This window comes from Schistocerca piceifrons, chromosome 3 (assembly GCF_021461385.2).
Source record: "Schistocerca piceifrons isolate TAMUIC-IGC-003096 chromosome 3, iqSchPice1.1, whole genome shotgun sequence".
NCBI classification, from domain to species: domain Eukaryota; kingdom Metazoa; phylum Arthropoda; class Insecta; order Orthoptera; family Acrididae; genus Schistocerca; species Schistocerca piceifrons.
In genome coordinates this window covers 33,190,241-33,211,199 of record NC_060140.1, presented here as the reverse complement: position 1 = coordinate 33,211,199, position 20,959 = coordinate 33,190,241, and the positions used below count along the sequence as shown (strand labels likewise).

Genomic DNA, 20,959 nt, shown 5'->3' with positions numbered 1-20,959 from the left:
GTGTGCGACAAAAGTGGGCTAATTTTACAGTGATGCTGCTGCTTATCAACAATAATTGTAGATTTTCTTAAATTGAAAAGTGTGAATATTTACAGCTGTGAATATATAATGTTCTTAGTATTTTTTTCTTTCTGCAGTCAGTTGTTCCCTAGATTCAAGGGATAGTATTTATTTAAATATTTGTGCAGTTTCCTATTAATGGCAAGCAGAATAAATCTCCTGCTTGGACATGAGACTTTTTGTACTGAATATTAGATTATTTTCCATGTGATGCATCAAATTAATTGTGTCGTGTAAGTGTTCTTGGAAATGTTACTTTAGTGTTAAAAAAGAGATAAAGAAAAAAAGAGAAAGGGAAAGAGAAAGAAAATGAGAGAGGGAGATAATGGATTTACATTGTGGCGGGGCAAGGAAATGGCGAGGTTGGTTGTCAACTAAGACTGGTCATGCTCGGATATTTGCATGTCCCAAGTCCATACAACAGACATGGAGTGAGTATGTGGCTGAGTAGAGTACTGTGGGGCTGGACACAAGCATCTCAGTCCCACCATTCAGCAGGCAAGCCGTAACTGGTCAAACATAGAGCATCACAGCACTATTAATTGTAGATGAAATGGGATATGCTTTTACAGTCAGGAACACCATTTGTTGCCAGGAACATTTAGTGTTTTTGCAGCAGAAGTGATAGCTGTTAACAGAGCTCTCCAATTTATTAAATGGGTCTACCTTCACTACATTTTAAAATGTAGTTACTCAACAAGCAGGCCTCCAGGCTATAGGCCAATGTTACTCTTGTCACTCTGTTGTCTCTGCTATTCACGACCTTCCTCCTGAACACGATTTTACTGACTGATCAGTTGCCTATCTCTGGACCCCAGGTCATGTGGGTATCTCAGGGATTGAACTGGCTGACTGTTTGATAAGAGGAGCGATTACTCGCCCCCATTTGCTTTGCTGATCCCAGCTACGGATTTGTGGGTGCATCTAAGAACTGTGCTTGCTCAGAGATGGAATAACATCTGGTAGTAGACTGCCCCCTCTAATAAACTTTGTGCTGTAGAGGAAACTATTGCTGCATGGTGCTCTTCCTTCCTTTCCTCCCAGAAAGAATCCACTGTCTTACGTCGTGTTCACGTTGGTCATAACAGGCTAACCCATGGTTTTATTTTACTTGATGAGCCATCCACACATTGTAGTTATAGAGCCTTATAGACAGTAGCTCATATCTTGGTGGAATGCCCCCTTCTTCTGGCCCTTGATGCTGAGTGCAGGCTTCTAAATTCTGTGCTTCTAATTTTCGAAGACAATTCATGGTTATCTGTTTTCTCCATGAAAGTGGCTTTAGTTTCAGATATAAGGTTGTTAGCTACATTTTGGGCAAGGGCAGGATGGTTGGGGTTGGGGTGTGTGTCATTGCATGCTGTTTCAGGGGACCACTGATACTATCGTACCTCCTTGACGTGCTCACTCATTACTCTCTTTCTCTTGTTTTAATTGCTTTAAGGTTTGTCTCCTTTTCTGCCACACCCTATTTTCTATTTTAGATGTAGCACTCTGTTGGATGATAGGTGCTGTTTAACAACTTGGCTGTACTGGCGCAGAGATGGGACAGCTGTAGGTGGGACGTGCCCCATCGCATACGGAGCCCCGGGAATACCCGCCGGCTGCCTTACCTCTTCTCCCAACTAATGTCCGTTACAATTTTGGCGTTCTCACTTTTAGTGCCAGATGACAGTGCAGCTGTATAACAGTGCAGAGTGGAGCTACATGTTGGGCATATGCCAATGCACTGCTTTGCACTCAGGTGTAATGAGGCAGGTCATGGTGCAGCAGCCAGCAGGCTCACTTGAGTGTGTGGATGGAAAACATGCAAGCTAGCCAATCTCCAGTTTTTCTCAAATGATTTTAAAGAAACTACTCTGTGAATAAAATCTGATTCTCGCACATCTCTTAGCTTTACTCCTCAGCTTCATGATGGACTCTCTGTTATTTTGTTAATGGTAATAGTTATAGTGATATTTGAAACTTCAGTAACCTAATGCAAGAATTTCGAAAAGTTTGCTTTGAAAAATAGGGGTTGCTATGAACTGGCGTTTGGTTCATGTTATTAGGTCATATGTTTCTGTGTATGAATGTAGCTAACATACTGCATTATTCATTAAACTTAGAATAATTTCACTATCGATGACCTGTCTCAAGAAAACTGATGTACAGTGCTTAATTGCAAACTCACGTGCCAGTGGAAAAGCCAAAATGGAAATATTTGTAACTTCTTCAAGTCTCAGAAACAGTTTGAAGTAAACAATATTTTGGAAAATGATTGTATGCAAAGGGGAGAGTATTTTTCTATATGATTAATAGAGCAAACTTCCAAGTCTGTCTGACAGGCATTCAAGCTGCTACAGATTTTACCAGTTAAATAACGTCTTTTTTTGAGAGCCATTGATAGCTGATGTTGCAGGTTCTTAGAAACCAGAACTAGTGTTTGAGACATGGCTCTGACATTCACAGTAGGGTTCACAATTGTTTTAAGTATTGTGGAGTCAACTCCCAACATGTTGTGAGATTGCCTCCAATCACTCAACATGCAAGATCCTTTCTAAATATTGTAAATGGTTTATATGACACACAGAACTTTCCAATTGCAGTCAGTGATGTTGACAGGAAACACTTTCACCTGAAATATTCAGAAAATTTTGGTGCAATATTCTGTAGTAATAAAAATGTTTGTTCTATCATACTACAAGCATTTGCAGATCCTCAGGGGAAACTCCTTATAATCGATGTTGAGGGATATGTATAGGAAAGTGTATTTCACTTGATGCAAGGAGGGGAGCTTCATACACCACCAGACTTTCCACAGCTAAATACATCAGTGGGATTGCCTTTTGTATTCATTAGAGAATAGGCGTATCTATTGTTGTGGCATTTTATCAAATATTACAGACAATGTAGATCCATGGAATGAATGTTTCAACAAATGCTTTTCCAGACCGCAATGATTAATAGAAGGGGCTTTTGGAATAATGAACACTAAGTGGAGCCTATTTTGGAAGCCAGTAGAGGATTCCAGAATTTGCTGAGAATATTGTCAAATATACATGTTCTCCACGATACTGGCGTTCACCTACAAGAATCCCTCATTGCCGATGAGCAACATACAGTAGACATCGAGCATTCTATGCAAGGCATTTATCAGACAGGACGAAACTTTAACAAACATTTAAACGGAGGTGCCCAAAGGTGACGGTTTTGGAAGCTTTTTGTCATATAATAAAACAAAATTTTCATGTGTTTCTCAGTTCTGCTGCTGCAACTTTACTGTTGCATCTTTTAAGACAGTGAAAGAAATGGGAAATTAATGAAATGCCTTCTGTACCTGTAGTCTATAATTCTGCTGCAACCTCATCACATAAGTGGGCCAAAGTGAATCAGTTGTGATGATCGTTGTTTTGGTGGTCCCATAAAGAACGCCAAGTAAAAACGGCCGCTATTGAAGCTTCCATAGATACCATTTTCTCAACAGTATAACAGCAGAAACACAGCACAAGAAATAGTACTGACTCTGCTACCTTTAGTGACAACCAAAAACTGCCGGTGATGCACGACCACAGCTCTCTGAAACAAATGCATTTGATTTGCTCAGCGCCATTCTGTGGCACTCCTCTCCGCTTGTGGTACCACTATAATTGTGTGCGCTTGACAACAATGGTTTGTTTCGCCGTTGCTACTGTGCTTGCTGTGCCGTGCCGCTCTGGTTTGTGATGCTGCTCCACTGTAATCGCAGTCTTACTGCTCTGAACGGCAGAAAACATTCTTTGCTCTGTAACTGTCTTCACCCTTCACTGACCTGGTAGGGGTTAGGGTGTCAGCAGCTAGGTGTGGAACGAAGATGTCTCGTGTAACTCCAAGCTAATAATAATGTATTGATCTCACCAGGTGCCTGTCCTGAGCTGAGATTGTAAAACCTGGACAGTAAAGTAATGGGATTTAAGTAACGTACAGGCATGTGAAATGAAATTTAACAGAACCAGAGTAATAGCAATGAGGATGGATAGGTTATTAAATGTTGTGATGAGGGAGATAATAAAGGATGTATCCTTACTGAAGCAGATGGAATCGGCAATGCTTAATTGGTAGAGAAATGTATAGAAAATCACTCAAGACAGAATACTGAGGCAGGTGCATGAATTGTGACTCTAAGGCAAGAGATGAACATGTCGTTGGCTGAAAGGATTGGAGGAGAATATTCCGAGAGAAGGAGAGGATGAGAGGATGGTGATGGGAGGATTGAGAAAAATGGAGTGGCTGATATGCAAAGGAGGCCTGCCGTGGCTGCAAACTGTTCCTGGTAATGATCTGGATTTTGAGGTTACACATATTTGTTTGTGCAGTGGGAAGTAAACATCATAGTACAATAAACCAATAGTGCTACGGTACGTAATTAAGTATTTTTCTTTGCTGAGTATCCATATATGTGTAATTAAATGTAGTGTGTGTGTTAGCAGTAGGTAAACAACAGCCAGTTAGTAAGGAGAAGTAAAGGAAAGTAAAATATATAAGTAACCAAATATATATCTAAAAACAAAGATGATGTGACTTACCAAATGAAAGTGCTGGCAGGTCGACGTGGAATGTTTCCCTCTATTATAACCATATAAGTAACCAAATATATGGACATAGGCTGAAGTAAATTTAAAACTATACCTCCTGCTTCATATAAAAACCTTAAAAAGTGATAGAACCACTTACTGCTTATCAAAGGGCATCACAGCCTATTGAATGCCTCATTAGCACAAATATGATTATTAGGGCTTGTGCAACTAATTTAATGTGTCTCTGTTGCCCTTGTATAATTTTAAACATAATTATTGATAAAATATTTAGAATAAGCATTTGAATAACTGTGCTCACTCAATGTGTTTCTTGGATTAGATCGTCACTTCAAATCAAATTAAAAACCATAATTTCTGTCTTTCTCACACCTACCCCTTCACAGTGCTTCTGTTAGATTAGCTGACTATTGCTTAGAAATATACTTTGATGAGATTTTGGGGTGACTGATAGACAACTGTTGTGTGTGGTTTGTAAGTTTTAAACTTTTTGCTTTTCACTGAAGTAAACAATAAAGTAATACTTTTAAAGTTACTTTCTGCCCAAGACTTCTGTATGTGCCAAGTAATAGCAATATCGTAATTCATATTGTTGTTATTTCATCCCAGATTTTCCATTGTACAATAATTCCTTGCTCCCATTCAGTGCATATTTCCTACACCACTTCTCACATAAGTAAAGTCCTTTTCCCACACAAAATCCTAGCATTTTGTGCAGCTCATATTCTGCTGGATAGTATCATCCGCTATACCAATCACCAATGGCAAACTCTATTATTTGTGTCTACATAAATACTAGACTTTTAATCAGTGTCTTACTCATTTTCTCTGCACACACTCACCAATAGATAGTAAATGGAATATTTTGCTCACTGTATACATTATATTGAACAAACTATGTATGGTACACACTATAGGACAGTCAGCAACTACTGCTCTGGTTCTGGTGAGTGCAAGTTCTCCATTACAGTATGCTCTGTGTGTTCTTAAACAACCACTATTAGATGCTGTAGTAGAATATACTGCAATACTAAGTCTGGCAGTATTAACCCCTCAGTATTTGGGAATGATAGAGAGCTCTGTTAAAAAAAAGTGTGTTGTCTACACTCCAAGAAAGTTACACTATACTGAAGCAAAACACCATCAATTGAGCAAACATAGTGATGCTTAAATTAGTGGTTTCATATTATAAATAATTAAGATTATAAAGCTAAATTAATTGTACTTTTATTTAGCATGTTACTCAAATAATTATGTGCTACAGGTTATAAAACGCAACTGCTATGCTCCTTCTGCAGCAACATAATGTTTGGAAGAAGGAGGAAAAAAATACATTTCTATCTCCTTGTTTCAGGGATTTTGCTCACAAACTGTCACTGGCGTTAATAGCCAACAGCAACACACCTCTTCATACTTTAGACTTGTCTAACAATCTGATAGAGGATAAAGGTAATTTTTTAATTGTTTTCTCCATCTTACTGCATACCATTTTGGTGTTTTGAAGTTATGTCTTGATGTAGTGTAGAGTTTTATTAGTTGTGTGTTTTAATTTCACAGCCGCTGGCTATGTGCTGAGGTTATGATAAAACAGTAGTGGCATTTGCAATATCATAACTGACATCATTTAAGGTGCTGTTTCAAATCACTGTTGTTTGAATGAAGTAATGTAAGTGAGAGGATGAAACACCATTCAAAAAAGTATTGTGCACTTTATTTCTTCAGGTTTTAACTGTCCACAGATAAACTATTTCTCCTTGTACGGTAGACTATTGTAAAACAACATTAACTGAACTTGAACATTATTGCTAAACAGTTTATGTCATATGCACATACAAAAATAGCTAAGATTTTCAAGTTTATTCCTTGATGGAGCAGTAGGATATCAGTGAGTGGAAACTGCTAGTTGGGAAACATCCAAATTTTTGGATCTCAGACAATAGATTATCAGACAGATTTCCTGATGCATTTAACATATGAAGGTTTTGCTTCCCATTTCCCCCATGGTATCCATATTGTTGGAAAAGATAAAACTGTTAACTTCATGTAGCAACTATGAAGTAAGCGAGTAACAACACATGCTTATTTGACAAAGATGGCCACCAGCATGACGACTTTGGAAATGGGGGTCCCACAACTGGACCGTCAGTTGACTCTAAACCGTATTTTGTTGGAGGTCCGAAACTCGGAATGTTCTGCAATGGATTTTCCAATCAAACTGGGGGGCAATAAAGAGACCACAAGCACATGGCAGTCTTCCCTTTGTGGGCTTCTTGCAGGGAATCCACTGTTCTTTGTCAGCTATGCATTGGCCATACTAGGCTGTCCGCAGCTACAGTCTCTGATGTGAGGACCCACCTTACTGCTGATTTGGTGCCTGCATGACGGTGGCCCACATCCTACTAGACTGGTGCTACCAGATGATGTCAAAGCAGCTGGGCTGGTTTTATGTTCCACCCATGAAGGTGGTTTCTATTCATCTCTGTGAGATGGGGAACTTTGGCCCCACTGACTGCCTAAGGAGTTAAAGGGGCACCCCTTTCCTGCTTTGGGCCAGGAGATGTACAGTGGCCTTTTCTCGACAGTCTGGTGTGTCGCCTACCCTTCCCGTCTTTTTATTGTCCTTATTCTTTACCAATTCCTATTTTTAATTTTTTATCTTTCCTTAAATTTTATCATCTTGGCCATGCTGCTCGTTTTCTTGGAGTAACAGGTGGTGTGATGGGATGTAGAGGATGTCTCTCTCGCTGCATACCATGCTTCGGGGGATCTCCAACTGCATTCTGGGCAGAGCAGCTCACTCATCTTACCCCCGACCCCCTTCCTCACTCCCCTCTTACTGCTGCTTGGTATAATCTCTGTCTTGTTGTATCTTGCTTACAGTTGGGCTTTCTGGAATTTGCATTTTATATCCTTTTTCTTAGCATTATTTGTGGTTCGGTACATAAAGGATGTAGGGACTGGTGACCTCGCAATTTGGGCCCTTTATCTCCTATAAACTACCAAGCAATTGTTGCTGTCATCTTCAAAGAAGAGAGTTTCCACAGTATACTCATAGTGAAAATTTAGAAGAAAGGTAAACAGTTGGTCACTAAGAATGTTGAAATAAACACTCTGATTCTTGTTCATGTTAATCTTTAACTCAGTACGGTGAGGGACGGTGGGTTACAGATCCACCTACAGATCGAATTAAAACTTCCATACTCTAATGTTTAAATGCCTCATTGGGCCATTTGTGCACTTGACACTATGCATAATTTGAGAAAGAGACATCCTTATAACCTGTCTATACAGACTGTGTGCCTCCAGTCAGCTGCTGCCCACTTTGTGTTGTTTGCCCCCACTGAAGACATGCAGCGTTATGTGCCAGTGTGGGCAATGGTCTTTTGCGAGGTACAAAACTCTAAATATCCATTCTGTGAACTTCCCTAATCAGTGTTCACTTGGGAACTGGTTTAGGTGGACTTGTATTCACTGCAGCAGCAATTCCTTTCAAGTTTGAGACTGGTCTTAATTGTGAAGATATCATCAATAAACCTGAACCAGACATGGGATAGTTAGGAATGTTTCCTCTAGATGGCCCATAAACAGACTGGCATAGGATGATGCCACACAGATTCGTTAAATCAGCTTCCTCTGAGAAAAGTAGTTGTTGTGTGTGAGGATATAATTAAGAAGATGTATTAGAAGAAATGAGATGTTGTGACAAGTTGTGTTCATTTGCAGCAAGGCTGTGGGCATGGGGGATGTTGGATGTATAGAGAGCTGGCGTCAACAGTGACAAGTAGTGATCTAGATGATAAAGAGTTGGGAATGATTGTGAATTGATGGAGGATGTGGTAGTATCTTTTACAGGCTAGCCTATGGGCAATTGGTCAGAGGAGTTGGTGGACAAGAATGGAGTTTCTTGCAGGGGCACACCCTCTCTGGCACTTACCCGCCCCCTAGTTAACTTCCAGCAATTTCTTATGTTCAATTTGACCTCATCATCCTTACCTGGTATGTAAATCTGTCAGTGGAAGAAAGAACAGCCATCCAGAACCTAAAGACAGACCCTGATTTCTTCAGCCTCCTTGCAGACAGAGACCCTCCACTTCTGTCATGATGAATCACAGTGACTGCCTCACAGAAAGCGTCTGCCAACTATGTGACTCCAACGACATGTTCTGCCCTAGTGATCGCGTAAAAAAAGGCCAGCAAAGTCTCCAGTCCCTACTCAAACCCTTGGGTCCATCTTAGAACACCCCCCCCTGCCCCCCCCCCCCCCCCATCCTCTCTTTAACATCCCCCTGCACGTCCACCATCTACTTGCTTTTCAAGATCCATAACCTAACAATCCTGGATGCCCCATTGTAGCTGGTTAATGCAGTCCCACTGAAAGAATCTCTGCTCTTGTCATCAGTCTCATACATCCATTTGTTTGTAGCCTAGTCTCTTGTATTAAAGATATGAACTACTTCCTTCACCAACTCTCAGCCATCCCCACCCCATTATCACCAGGATTCCTACTTTTCACTGTTGATGCCCCCTCCCATAGATAAACATATCCCTACCCATGGACTTGTTGCCATTGAACACTAAGTCTCCAATCCTTCAGATTGCAACCACATTTCCTCATTCCTTGTACATCTAACTTATTATTTTCATTGTATGTTTGTTATGTATATGTTTGTCATATTCATTATTATAACTAATTATATCTTCAATATAATAGAGGGAAACATTCCACGTGGGAAAAATTATATATAAAAACAAAGATGAGGTGACTTACCGAACGAAAGCACTGGCAGGTCGATAGACACACAGTTTATATCTTCACACATAACTTCTTCTCCTTTGAGTGGTAAATACCTAAAGAAATCAGTGCATGTGGGCTTACATATGGCGCCCTCCTGTCTCTTTGTTAGCCATGTAGAGGAAACTTTCATAGTTCCCCAAAACCTCACACTACTTCTCTGGTTCAGGTTCATCGTTGATACCTTCGTGGTTGGACCCAGGGCCAAGACATTCTGTTCACCTGGTCTTCCTCAGCCCAATGTTCCACCTTCCTTGATGTTGCCTTCACCTGTCTGATGCTTCTGTACATATCAAGCACACCAATTATCAATGGTAGCTGCATTTTGGAAACCGCCCATCTCTGCCACACCAAAAAATCAGTTCCATGTAGTCGGAGCACCCGTGTACAGAGTATCGGCAGTGATAAGAATTCCCATGCCCAGTATACTGGAGGTCTCACTAATGTATTCACAGACAGGCACTTTCCCACAAACATACAAGTAGAAATAGATTTCCCAGGCCAAATCCTCACATTCTGCTAATCCTCCCAACAACCCCAAGAACAAGCTGCACAGGAGCAGTCCTCTGCACCCCCTCCCCCACCCCACCCCCAAATGCCTTGCACCCCCCCCCCCCCCCACCCCCAAATGCCTCGCAACAACCCCTAGTATGAACTGCACAGAGATACCACCCCCTGCCTCCCATAAGCAACTGAACAATTTCCTGCACCACGGCTTCAACTGCCATAAGGTATTCATAAGTCAGGTCACATCCTGCCCATAAGCCCTCCCATCTCCATGCCCAACCCCAAACTGAAAGCCTGCCACCTACCCAGCTTACACAATATCCTGATCCATCCCTATGCTGCTCCCACTCACGCTCTTACCAAAACGAAAAAACATGGTGTCCTAGGACTGTAATATCAATGATTCGAATTGACAAGTTCATGCAAATACCTGGTGTAACTCTTTGTTTCTGGGTGTAACACCTTGTATGGATGTAAAATGGAATTATCATATAGGCTCAGTTGTAGGTAAAGCAGGAGGTAGACTTCAGTTTATTGGTAGAATAATGGGAAAGTGCAATCAGTCTACAAAGTACATTATGTGATCAAAAGTATCCGGACACCCCAAAAACCATACATTTTTCATATTAGGTGCATTGTGCTGCCACCTACTGCCAGTACTCCATATCATCAACCTCAGTAGTCATTAGACATTGTGAGAGAGCAGAATGGGGCACTCTGCGTAACTCACAGACCTTGAACATGGTCAGGTGATTGGGTATCACTTGTGTCATACATCTGTGCGCGAGATTTCCACAGTCCTAAACATTGCTAGGTCCACTGTTTCCAATGTGATAGTGAAGTGGAAACATGAAGGGACACGTACAGCACAAAAGTGCACAGGCCTCGTCTGTTGACTGACAGAGACCACCGACAGTTGAAGAGTGTCGTAATGTGTAATAGGCAGACGTCTATCCAGACCGTCATACAGGGATTCCAAACTGCATCAGGATCCACTGCAAGTACTGTGACAGCTACGGAGGAGGCTAGAAAACTTCGATTTCATGGTCGAGCGGCTGCTCATAAGCCACACATCAAACCAGTAAATGCCAAACAACGCCTCACTTGGTGTAAGGAGTGTAAAGATTGGATGATTGAACAGTGGTCAAATGTTGTATGGAATGACGAATCACGGTACACAATGTGGTACCCGATGGCAGGGTGAGGGTATGGTAAATGCCCAGTGAACGTCATCTCCCAGTGTGTGTAGTGCCAACAGTAGAATTCGGAGGCAGTGGTGTTACATTGTGGTCGTGTTTTTAATGGAGGGGGTTTGCAACGCTTGTTGTTTTGCGTGATGCTATCACAGCACAGGCCTACACTGATATTTTGAGCACCTTCTTGCCTCTCATTGTTGAAGAGCAATTCGGGGATGGCGATTGCATCTTGTAACACAATCGAGCACCAGTTCATAGTGCACAGCCTGTGGCAGAGTGGTTGCATGACAATAACTTCCCTGTAATGGACTGGCCTGCACAGAATCCTGAACTGAATCCTTTAGAACACCTTCGGGATGTTTTGGAATGCCAACTTCGTGCTAGGTCTCACCAACTGACATTGATACCTCTCCTTAGTGCAGCATTCCGTGAAGAATGGGCTGCTGCCCCCCCCCCCCCCCCCCCCCCCTCAAGAAATCTTCAAGAACCTGATTGAACATATGCCTGTGGGAGTGGAAGCTGTCATCAGGGCTAAGGGTGGGCCAACACCACATTGAGTTCCAGCATTACCGATGGAGGGCACCACAAACTTGTTAGTCATTTTCAGGCAGGTGTCTGGATACTTTTGATGACATAGTGTAGATTGCTTACAAATCATTTGTATGAACCATTCTAGATTATTGCTAAATTGTATGGGACCCACACCAAATAGGACTAACAGGGGATATTGAATGACACAGAGGAGGGCAGCACAAATGGTCCCTGGTTTGTTTGACCAGTAGGAGAGTGTTACAGTAATGCTGAAGAAACTGAACTGCCAGGCTCTTGAAGATAGATGAAAACCATCATGATAAAGTCTACTAACAAAGTTTCAAGAATGGACTTTAAATGATGACTGTAGGAATAAATCACAACTCCTTACGTATTGCTCATGTAGGAATCTTGAACACAAGATTGGAGTAATTACAGCACACGCATAGGCAGTCAAACAATGATTCTTCTCATGCTCCATACGTGAATGAAACAGGAAGAAACCCTAATAACTGGTACAATGGAACATACCCTCTGCCATGCCCTTCAGTATGTGTATGTGTTTTCCATATTTTAGTTTTGGGCCTGTCGGCAACTCAACACTTCTACTACTTGGTTTTTGTTACTTCTACATGTAAATTATTTATATTCAGTAGGATATTGATACTGAAAATTGCTATGCCCTTTTTACACGGAAGTCTTGTGGACAGCTTATCTGTTACTGGAGCCAAGAGCATCTGCACATTGCTGTCAGGTGGGGTGCTCTGCTGTGTCTCATTCTTTCGTGTGTTGAGCTAATATGTTCTGATACACTCTGTGGCTTTGTATCAGAGCAAAGTTGGTCAGAAGTAAAGCGTTAATGCATATCTTTATGCCTTAAACTGGTTAAAATAACATAGTACTATGCTGATATAGAAACAGGACCTCATCTGAACTGGCAAATTAATGCTGTTATTTGCAGAAATATTGTACAACAGATAAATTTCAGAAACATACACATAATAGTTTCTGCAGTATAATCAGGTTTTTCTTTTTTAAAAAAGAAAGAAAAAGGAAACCTCCTCAAAGTATCTCATATGTACCACTTTTTTATTCACTTTACATTTTTCTACTCTTTTTGCAAATGTAAATTTCTGCAAGTGAACTGCAAAAATCAGGACTTAAAGGTAACATTAATTGGGCTGTGTGATTCCTTAGACATGAAACCACTTTTGCTAAAGTAGTATGTGAATTCATATATTCTTAAAATTTGTTGTCTTTTCAACAGTAAATTTGCTAAATTAAGTGTTTTATTGCACTTTAACATTTGGTGTGTGTTATTTTTTTCACAAGAGTTGTTATCGTAATATGCAGATTATCACTTAACACGTGTAATTTCTTTTTCTTGTAGGTGCCTCTAGTTTGTGTGGAATTATTGCCAAAATTATGCAAGGTGTGACTTTTAAGTTTATTATTTTTGTATGTAAAACTAATTTGTGTTAATAGAATTGTGTTGAATTTGTGCATGGTACTTGTGATTAACATGTACTTTTCAGTTTACTGTTGGAACATAGCAACAGATATCTCACTTCCTTTGCATGATGTCTATGTAGTTGTTGCCTCTTCAGTGTGTGTCAAAGGCAAGCAGACTGTTAACTGTGAATGTGATATTTCCCCCTACTTTTCTTTACTTTGTGTAGTATATAAGCTGAAAATGCTATTAATTTTTAGCATGTTATTTGCATTTAAATAAATTACTTGTCTGTATATATTGATTATCCATGTTTAAGGTAGAGTTCTAAAACTTGATAATTTGTTAAAGTTATGTCAATCAGAGCATTCAAAAACAGGTGAATTTTTTTGGCGAGGAAAGAGTATTATATTTCTTTTTGAGCTTTGTTGCAGGCACAGCTGGGAAAATTGTACATTGATATTACAGCTTCCGATTATACCTTTGTCACTGTACGTCCTTCTCTTATCATTTGTTGTTCTCTGTGTTTTGTCTTTCATCACTTTCTGTGGCCCATTTGTGATATTTTGATAACTGTTTGTTTTATTTAATTAATTGTATGTGTATCGTTGCAGAATATGAAATGTATAGATTGCTACTCACTTTATGGAGGTGGTGTTGAGTGGCAGCCAGGCATATTGGAAAATAACTGTCAGATATTAGCTATTGGACTAATCCCTACGTCAGCTGCAGACACACACACACACACACACACACACACACACGCGCGCACGCGCGCACGCGCGCACGCGCGCACGCGCGCGCGCGCGCGCACACACGTACGTGTGTGTGTGTTGTCTACATGTGATGAAGGACTTGGTCCAACAGCTGGTAATATCTAGCACTCCTCTTTCAATGTGCCTGCCTGCCACTCAGTGCCTCCTCAGTGAGCTGAGCAGCAGTCTTCTAGTTTTTTACTGTTGTTACTCTATTCTGGATTTTCCATTGTTCAGTTCTGAATCTGTTGCTCTGCATGGTTTATTCCAAAGACTGTTTTTACTGTGTACCATAATTTGCTCGGATAGTAATCTCCTGGATAAGTTTTTTCCTTTGATTTCCATTTTAAATCTCTGTCTTCTCAACTACTCTCCATAATTCTGCAGTCACAGAAAAAAAAGAAAAAAGTGTGCAAAAATGATAATTTCGTTATATTCTTTTCAGTGATGATCCGCATTTTTAAAAATCTTGTACAGCCAGTCTTTCACTAAAAGATTTCTTGTAACCAAAAGGTACATTCATGTTACATCATCAGAATTAGTACTCACATCAACCAAAAATATTTTTTCCATTATTAAGACATAGTGTATTTATATTTAGCTGTAGAGACTTGACACCTTATTGTATTGTTTTTTTAGTTATTTATTGCTTTATTTATCGAGGAAAGATTGGAACTATGTCACACATATGAATAGACATTCTCTGTTGTATATCATGACATTCATTAAGACACATGACATGACAGGGTGAGGTTTGGAAGTTGATATTCAGTTCTGAAAATTAGACCCATGAATACAAATTACTGTGGGTATTGCAGCAGAGAGCGAGAGAGATGGGGTGAGATGGAGTATAACACAGGAAGGGAGAGTTACGCTCACTGAAAACCTACCTCATTGTTTGAGAGAGAACTGACTGTGTATGTTAATTATTTAAGAAAAAATTATGAAGTTGACAAAGGGAGTCACTTCAACTTTTCTTAAATGCAACAGGGCACTGAATTTGCACAGAGTGCAGATTAATTTCTTCCAGAGCTGGACAGCAGTGACATTGAAGAAGTTTGTGAATATTTTTGTTTTAGGGATGGCCACTGCTATGATACTAGACAAGCAAGACCTTGTGTTGTGATTACAGAGAGATGTTAGATGCTTATCTCTGATGTGAGGTACTAAGGTGCACGAACACTGAGATACTGATGTAGACCTCGTGTCGGTAGTCGTCCAACTTGTCTGGCAGCAACTGTACAGGCATAAAAATTGCTAATACGATCAGATAAACAGATAAATGTAACATACATAACCATTTGTGTGTAGTTATGTCTGTGTGGAAGTTTCACTACTCGTACCACCTCAGGTTACATCACAGTAGTGAAGGTTTGACAGAACAAGTATTTGTACAGGTTTATGTTTGTGGATTTCAGAAATAATTCATTTCGGATGGGATATTAGAGCTCTTTGCATTTAATTTTTTTAAAAGTATGTAATCTTACTATCAGGTGTTTGAATTTTGTTTTGCTAACAACTGAAAGCAAAATGATTTCTTTAAAAAATTATTTATAGGGCGGTGAGTTTCATCTGGATGTCGGCAGTATCGATATCTTACGGCCTGACACTAAAGTAAAGGAGGAGGTCAGCAGAACAGAAGTCATATTTACAGTACTGCCAATACACTCACATAAAGGTAAAAGTGAGACACTTCCTAGGTGTCTGGATTAATAGTACCATTCTCAGGGAGGAGAGGGGCTAGGTTGGGGAAGGCTAAAAAGTGAGCGCACATCACTCGGAGGCCAGGGTGGGAGGAGAGAGACCACCTGTAACAGCATGCCTGCTGTCTGATTCGCCTTACTTTCCTTTTAATTTTCCCTACACTGAGCCCAGAGGAAGTCGAGGGCATACCACCTCCACTAGGGCAGTGCCTAGTAAAGCATTGAGGTGAACAGACCAACCTTGAAGTTAAGGACAGGTTTACTTTTAAGGAATACCTATGTATTTGTAGTGTCTTACTTGACTTCATTACATTGCCTGAGGTCAACTACACATTGAATTCCTACTTTTCTCTAATGTGTAGGGCTCTTTGTACCATTCTAAGGCTTTAGTTTATCGTGAATATGACTCTGCGGTAATATTTGACAACTGGAATCATCCTTTTGTAGTTCCTTAATAAGTATACATGTGATCATCAGTTCTTTTGTTTTTCTCGAATTGTTTGATGTTATTCTGTCGTGCATCCGTGTTTCTGCTTTTTCAATAACTCGGGGAAGATCAGTTTGGCTTCCGTAGAAATGTTGCGACATGGGAGGCAATACTGACCCTGCGACTTATCATATGAAATAGATTAAGGAAAGGCAAACCTACATTTCTACCATTTGTAGACTTAGAGAAAGCTTTTGACAATATTGACTGGAATACTCTCTTTCAAATTCTGAAGGTGGCAGGGGTAAAATACAGGGAGTGAAAGGCTATTTAAAATTTGTACAGAAACCTGATGCCAGTTATGAGTGTCAAGGGACATGAAAGGGAAGCAGTGGTTGGGAAGGGAGTGAGACAGCATTGTAGCCTCTCCTCGATGTTATTCAATCTGTATATTGAGCAAGCAGTAAAGGAAACAAAGGGAAAATTTGGAGTAGGAATTAAAATCCATGGAGATGAAACAAAAGCTTTGAAGTTCACCAAGGACATTGTAATTCTGTCAGAGACAGCAAAGGACCTGGAAGAGCAGCTGAACGGAATGGACAGTGTCTTGCAAGGAGGATATAAGATGAACATCAACAAAATCAAAACGAGGATAATGGAATGTAGTCGAATTAAGTCGGATGATGCTGAGGGCATTAGATTAGCAAATGAGATGCTTGAAGTAGTAAATGAGTTTTGCTATTTGAGGAGCAAAGTAACTGCACATGGTCGAAGTAGAGAGGATATAAAATGTCGACTGGCAATGGCAAGGAAAGCGTTCCTGAAGAAGAGAAATTTGTTAACATCGAGTATAGATTTAAGTGTCAGGAAGTCGTTTCTGAAAGTATTTGTATGGAGTGTAGCCATGTATGGAAGTGAAACGTGGACGATAACTAGTTTAGACAAGAAGAGAATAGAAGCTTTCGAAATGTGGAGCTACAGAAGAATGCTGAAGATTAGATGGGTAGATCACATAACTAATGAGGTGGTATTGAATAGAATTGGGGAGAAGAGAAATTTGTGGAACAACTTGACTCTAAGAAGGGGTCAGTTGGTAGGACATATTCTGAGGCATCAAGGGATCACCAGTTTAGTATTGGAGGGCAGCGTGGAGGGTAAAAATCATAGAGACAGACCAAGAGATGAATACACTAAGCAGATTCAGAAGGATGCAGGTTGCAGTAGGTACTGGTATATGAAAGAACTTGCACAGGATAGAGTAGCATGGACAGGTGCATCAAACCAGTCTCTGGACTGAAGACGACAACAACAACAACAACAACAATTATTATATTCGGATTAGAAATATATAATATCTGGAAATAGAATAATTAGACTGTGAAAACACAGTATGTTTGTATCACATCTGTTGAGAACATTAAAACACATAGGGCACTTGGGTTGGCACGAACAGTATCATTTCTGCACTGGTCTATGGGACAGATGGTATTGAAATGTAGGGCTCATCGTTTGCTCATATGCACATTCACAGTACATGTCATAGACATCTCATTCTTGATCGTAGTAAAATTAGGGACTACTGTACCAGTCAGCTCACACGCTGTGTCTGGGGTTCAGTTGCTCAGGTGGTGTCATCGATCAGCGGAGTAGATGTTTGCAGCCTCGTCTTCTCAGGAGGAGGCATGGCAAGCTTCTCACGTGACTGTAGGAAGCTCTTCCCAGACCTCTGCCATCGAGGAAGAGAGGTATACCTGTGCAACGGTTGGCCACTGCTCTGCTTCATTTTAAACCTCTGCTTATCGGCAGCCACTTCACTGCATACAGATGGTGGCATTATTCCAGCTAGGTAATAAAAGTTTATCTGATGTAGTAGGCTTGAGGCAGTCCTTAATCAGCCCACAGGCTTCTCTGAGTAAATGCTCTATTCGTTGGTCTTGTATAGAATGCTCTGGACTGTGCCGAAGAGGCACATTCTGCTGTGCCAGTGCAGCTGCATTGGTTTTTGGAGGGTATGAGCCCCATTTTGACCCTGCCACTTCACAAAGCAGATTGTTTCATGTGGAGTTTTTCATTTTGTTGTTCTTAGAATGTTTTCTAACGTAATTTTGGAATGTGACAGTGCTGTAATCAGGATCCTGGCAATACTATATGTAGCTCACGATGAGCATCTCTGTTCTGTAGATGAAATGTGCAAACTTGTGTGCTAGAAGGGTTTGGTCTTAAATGGTTCCAGTTATAGCACACTGATGGATTTCTTGGGGTTTTGTCAGATTTCGGTATCCACTGTCAAAGCTGTTTTGTGCAGCAAGGGCTATTTCATACAAACAAAGGAAGCTTCATGTACTTCGTCAGTGGCTAGTCATTGGAGTAGATATTGGAGAGAAGTGGAGCTAGAACACTTCACTGACATAGACCCTTTTTTTTGTGCTCCACAGTGATCACACTATGCTCAGAAGTCAACAGTAAACCTGTGATTTTGCAGAAGAGTGCAGGTGAATTCAGTGAGATGGAGGCCATTGAGAAAGTTGTACAATTAGACGTGCATTAACTTTGATTGACAGTATCATATGCTGTTGTCAAATCTGTGCAAGCCATACCAGTAATATGATGAGTTTCAAACTCATCCTACATGAATGGAGTAATATTCAAGAGTTACCTTGTACAGCTTTTTTCTGGCTCAAGCCCTAATTGCTCATTTATAAGTAGAGGATGAATTATTGATAGAATTCTATTTGGTATCATGTATTCTATCAGTTTGTAGATGTGGCTTGTAAAGGCTAACTGAGCTAAAGTTCTCATGACCATTTGCTTCATTGCTTGGTTTATGCTTCCTTGCCTCCTTTGAGAAGAAGTATCACTCCCCCCCACCCCCCCACCCCCCACCTCCCCCTCAATACCTTTGTTGTTTGATGGCTGCTCATGCAATTTTTGAAGAGCTGAAGGATCCATTCTCTTCCTGATGAGCCAAAAGTTCAAAGTTCAGGTGTCATCTTAGCTGGCTTTCAGGTGGTTACCTTCAGTGCATTCTTGCAATGCTGTGGCCATTCAAATTGTTGTGCTCATATCCCTGAGGCATTAAATGTCACCAATCACAATTTTTGTACACAGGCCCAAAAAGTTATTTGGAACTTTGACACAGGAAATCAGCACTCGATGGTTTGTAAATTAATGTGATTCTGCAGCCTTTGATTTACTCAGTATTTCTCGCTCAGTGAAGTTTGTTGATAAGAAATATAAATTATGAAAGGAGAATATGGCACGTCCTTGTTTTTGACAGGGTCTTTCAATAACCATTCACATTCAATCATTTATATGTCTTCGAATGTCAAGAGTCTCATGCACCTGTAACATAGAACATGGCCTGATTAAAGCTGTCATATTTACTGTTGGAAACACGTTATAGCGCAGATACATACTGTGAAATACTCACTAAAATTTTGAAGTTTTTAGTTATTTTATTGCAAATGCTGTCTGTTTCCACCAGCAGCAGCTGCTGCATCATAAATCACATATAGATAATAATGAATACATCATTAACTTTATGTAACATTTCTTTGTTGATTGAAGTTACTACAACTCATCTGTGTCACAAAGTAAAGGACAAATGATATCCTTAGAAGAAAAAGTTGCACAGTTATGCCTGGAGATGTTTTAGGCTAAGAATATAGGGCAATTTCACAGGGTCCCGTGCGCCCCTATCGAGCATTGAGGCAGCGTGTGTCATTGAGAATTCTGGTACAGTGTTGTATGATGGAACTCCATACTATTGGAAAATGGAGTCATTAGACTCCTCCTCAGGTTTGTCAGAAAAGCCAAGTCTGTAACATTCAAAGATTGTTCATTCCAATCACTGTGTTTTGCTAAACAAAAAAGGTCCCATAAACTTTTTAACAGGAAATGGCACAAAACATTTTCACTGTAGGCAAGTATGTTTCATGCTAAACAATTACATAAGGACTCTGAGGGTTCCATACGCACACATTCTGTCTGTTCACTGTACTGAAAACTTCAAAATGTATCTTTATCATCAAAAACAAACCGTGAGAAGAATCTATCGTCTTCCACATCTTCAAGCAGAGCATTGCTAAAGCCGACAGATTTCCTTTTATTAGCAGCCTAAAGAGCATGCACTAATTGCAGCCCTTATGGTTTAAACGCCAAACATCCCTTTAATACATGTCAGCCAGTAATATGAGGAATTGCACGTTTGCTGCTCATGCAGTGAGAAGACCGTTGTGGACCCCACACAACTATTTGCTGGAGTCATTCCACCACTTAATCAGAACTGCAGTGTCCAAAGTCTCTAAGGTTAAACTTTTCTGTAATAGTTGTCACATGCGTTTCACACAAAATTCATGTTTAACCCAGTAAATCTAACAATTTCAGTAATATTTGCAGCCGTAATACTTCTCATGAATGTCATTAATTTACTTACACTTTAAAATGAGGACAGAAAGAAATACATTGAGACACACAAATTTATGTAATACTGATGCAGCTGAAGTTTGGTATGGACAAGATAACAGTTGATATGCTGGGTTGAGCTATTCATAATTATGTATAATAGACATAATTATAACCAGATGAAATAACAGTAATTTTACTAACTTAATAATAAATGGTGATTGCTCTCCTGTGACAATTTATTTTACAGGAGAATAGCAGTTCACCTCATTCATAACACAGCGTTTTGAGCTTAATATATCTCTTGTGTCTAACCTACGAGAGTAGTGTCTGACAGAAGAATGTGGCATATCTGAGTTTATGATCAAGCAAAGTGACACCATGGTTAGCAATGGATTGCATTTGGGAGGATGGTGGTTCAATTCTGTATCTGCTGACCCAGATTTAGTCATACATTGTAGGCCTTTGTGGCTGGCAGCATCTTCAGTTAAAACTTCTGGGCTGAGAGGCCATGGTCTATGTATATAACTGCTTCCTAATGTTGCATCTCCAACTGCCTTAGTGGCAGTGGCCGTTTTACC

The 20,959-nt window shown here is 40.2% G+C and overlaps 1 protein-coding gene across 1 annotated transcript in view; it reads left to right on the top strand.

The window, feature by feature from the left end:
- Positions 1-20,959, top strand: part of LOC124789771 (F-actin-uncapping protein LRRC16A) — a 524,837-nt gene that overhangs the window by 260,699 nt on the left and 243,179 nt on the right. Inside the window, 1 exon segment of the mRNA XM_047257233.1 lies at positions 5,968-6,062. Coding sequence (XP_047113189.1) covers positions 5,968-6,062 — 95 coding nt within the window.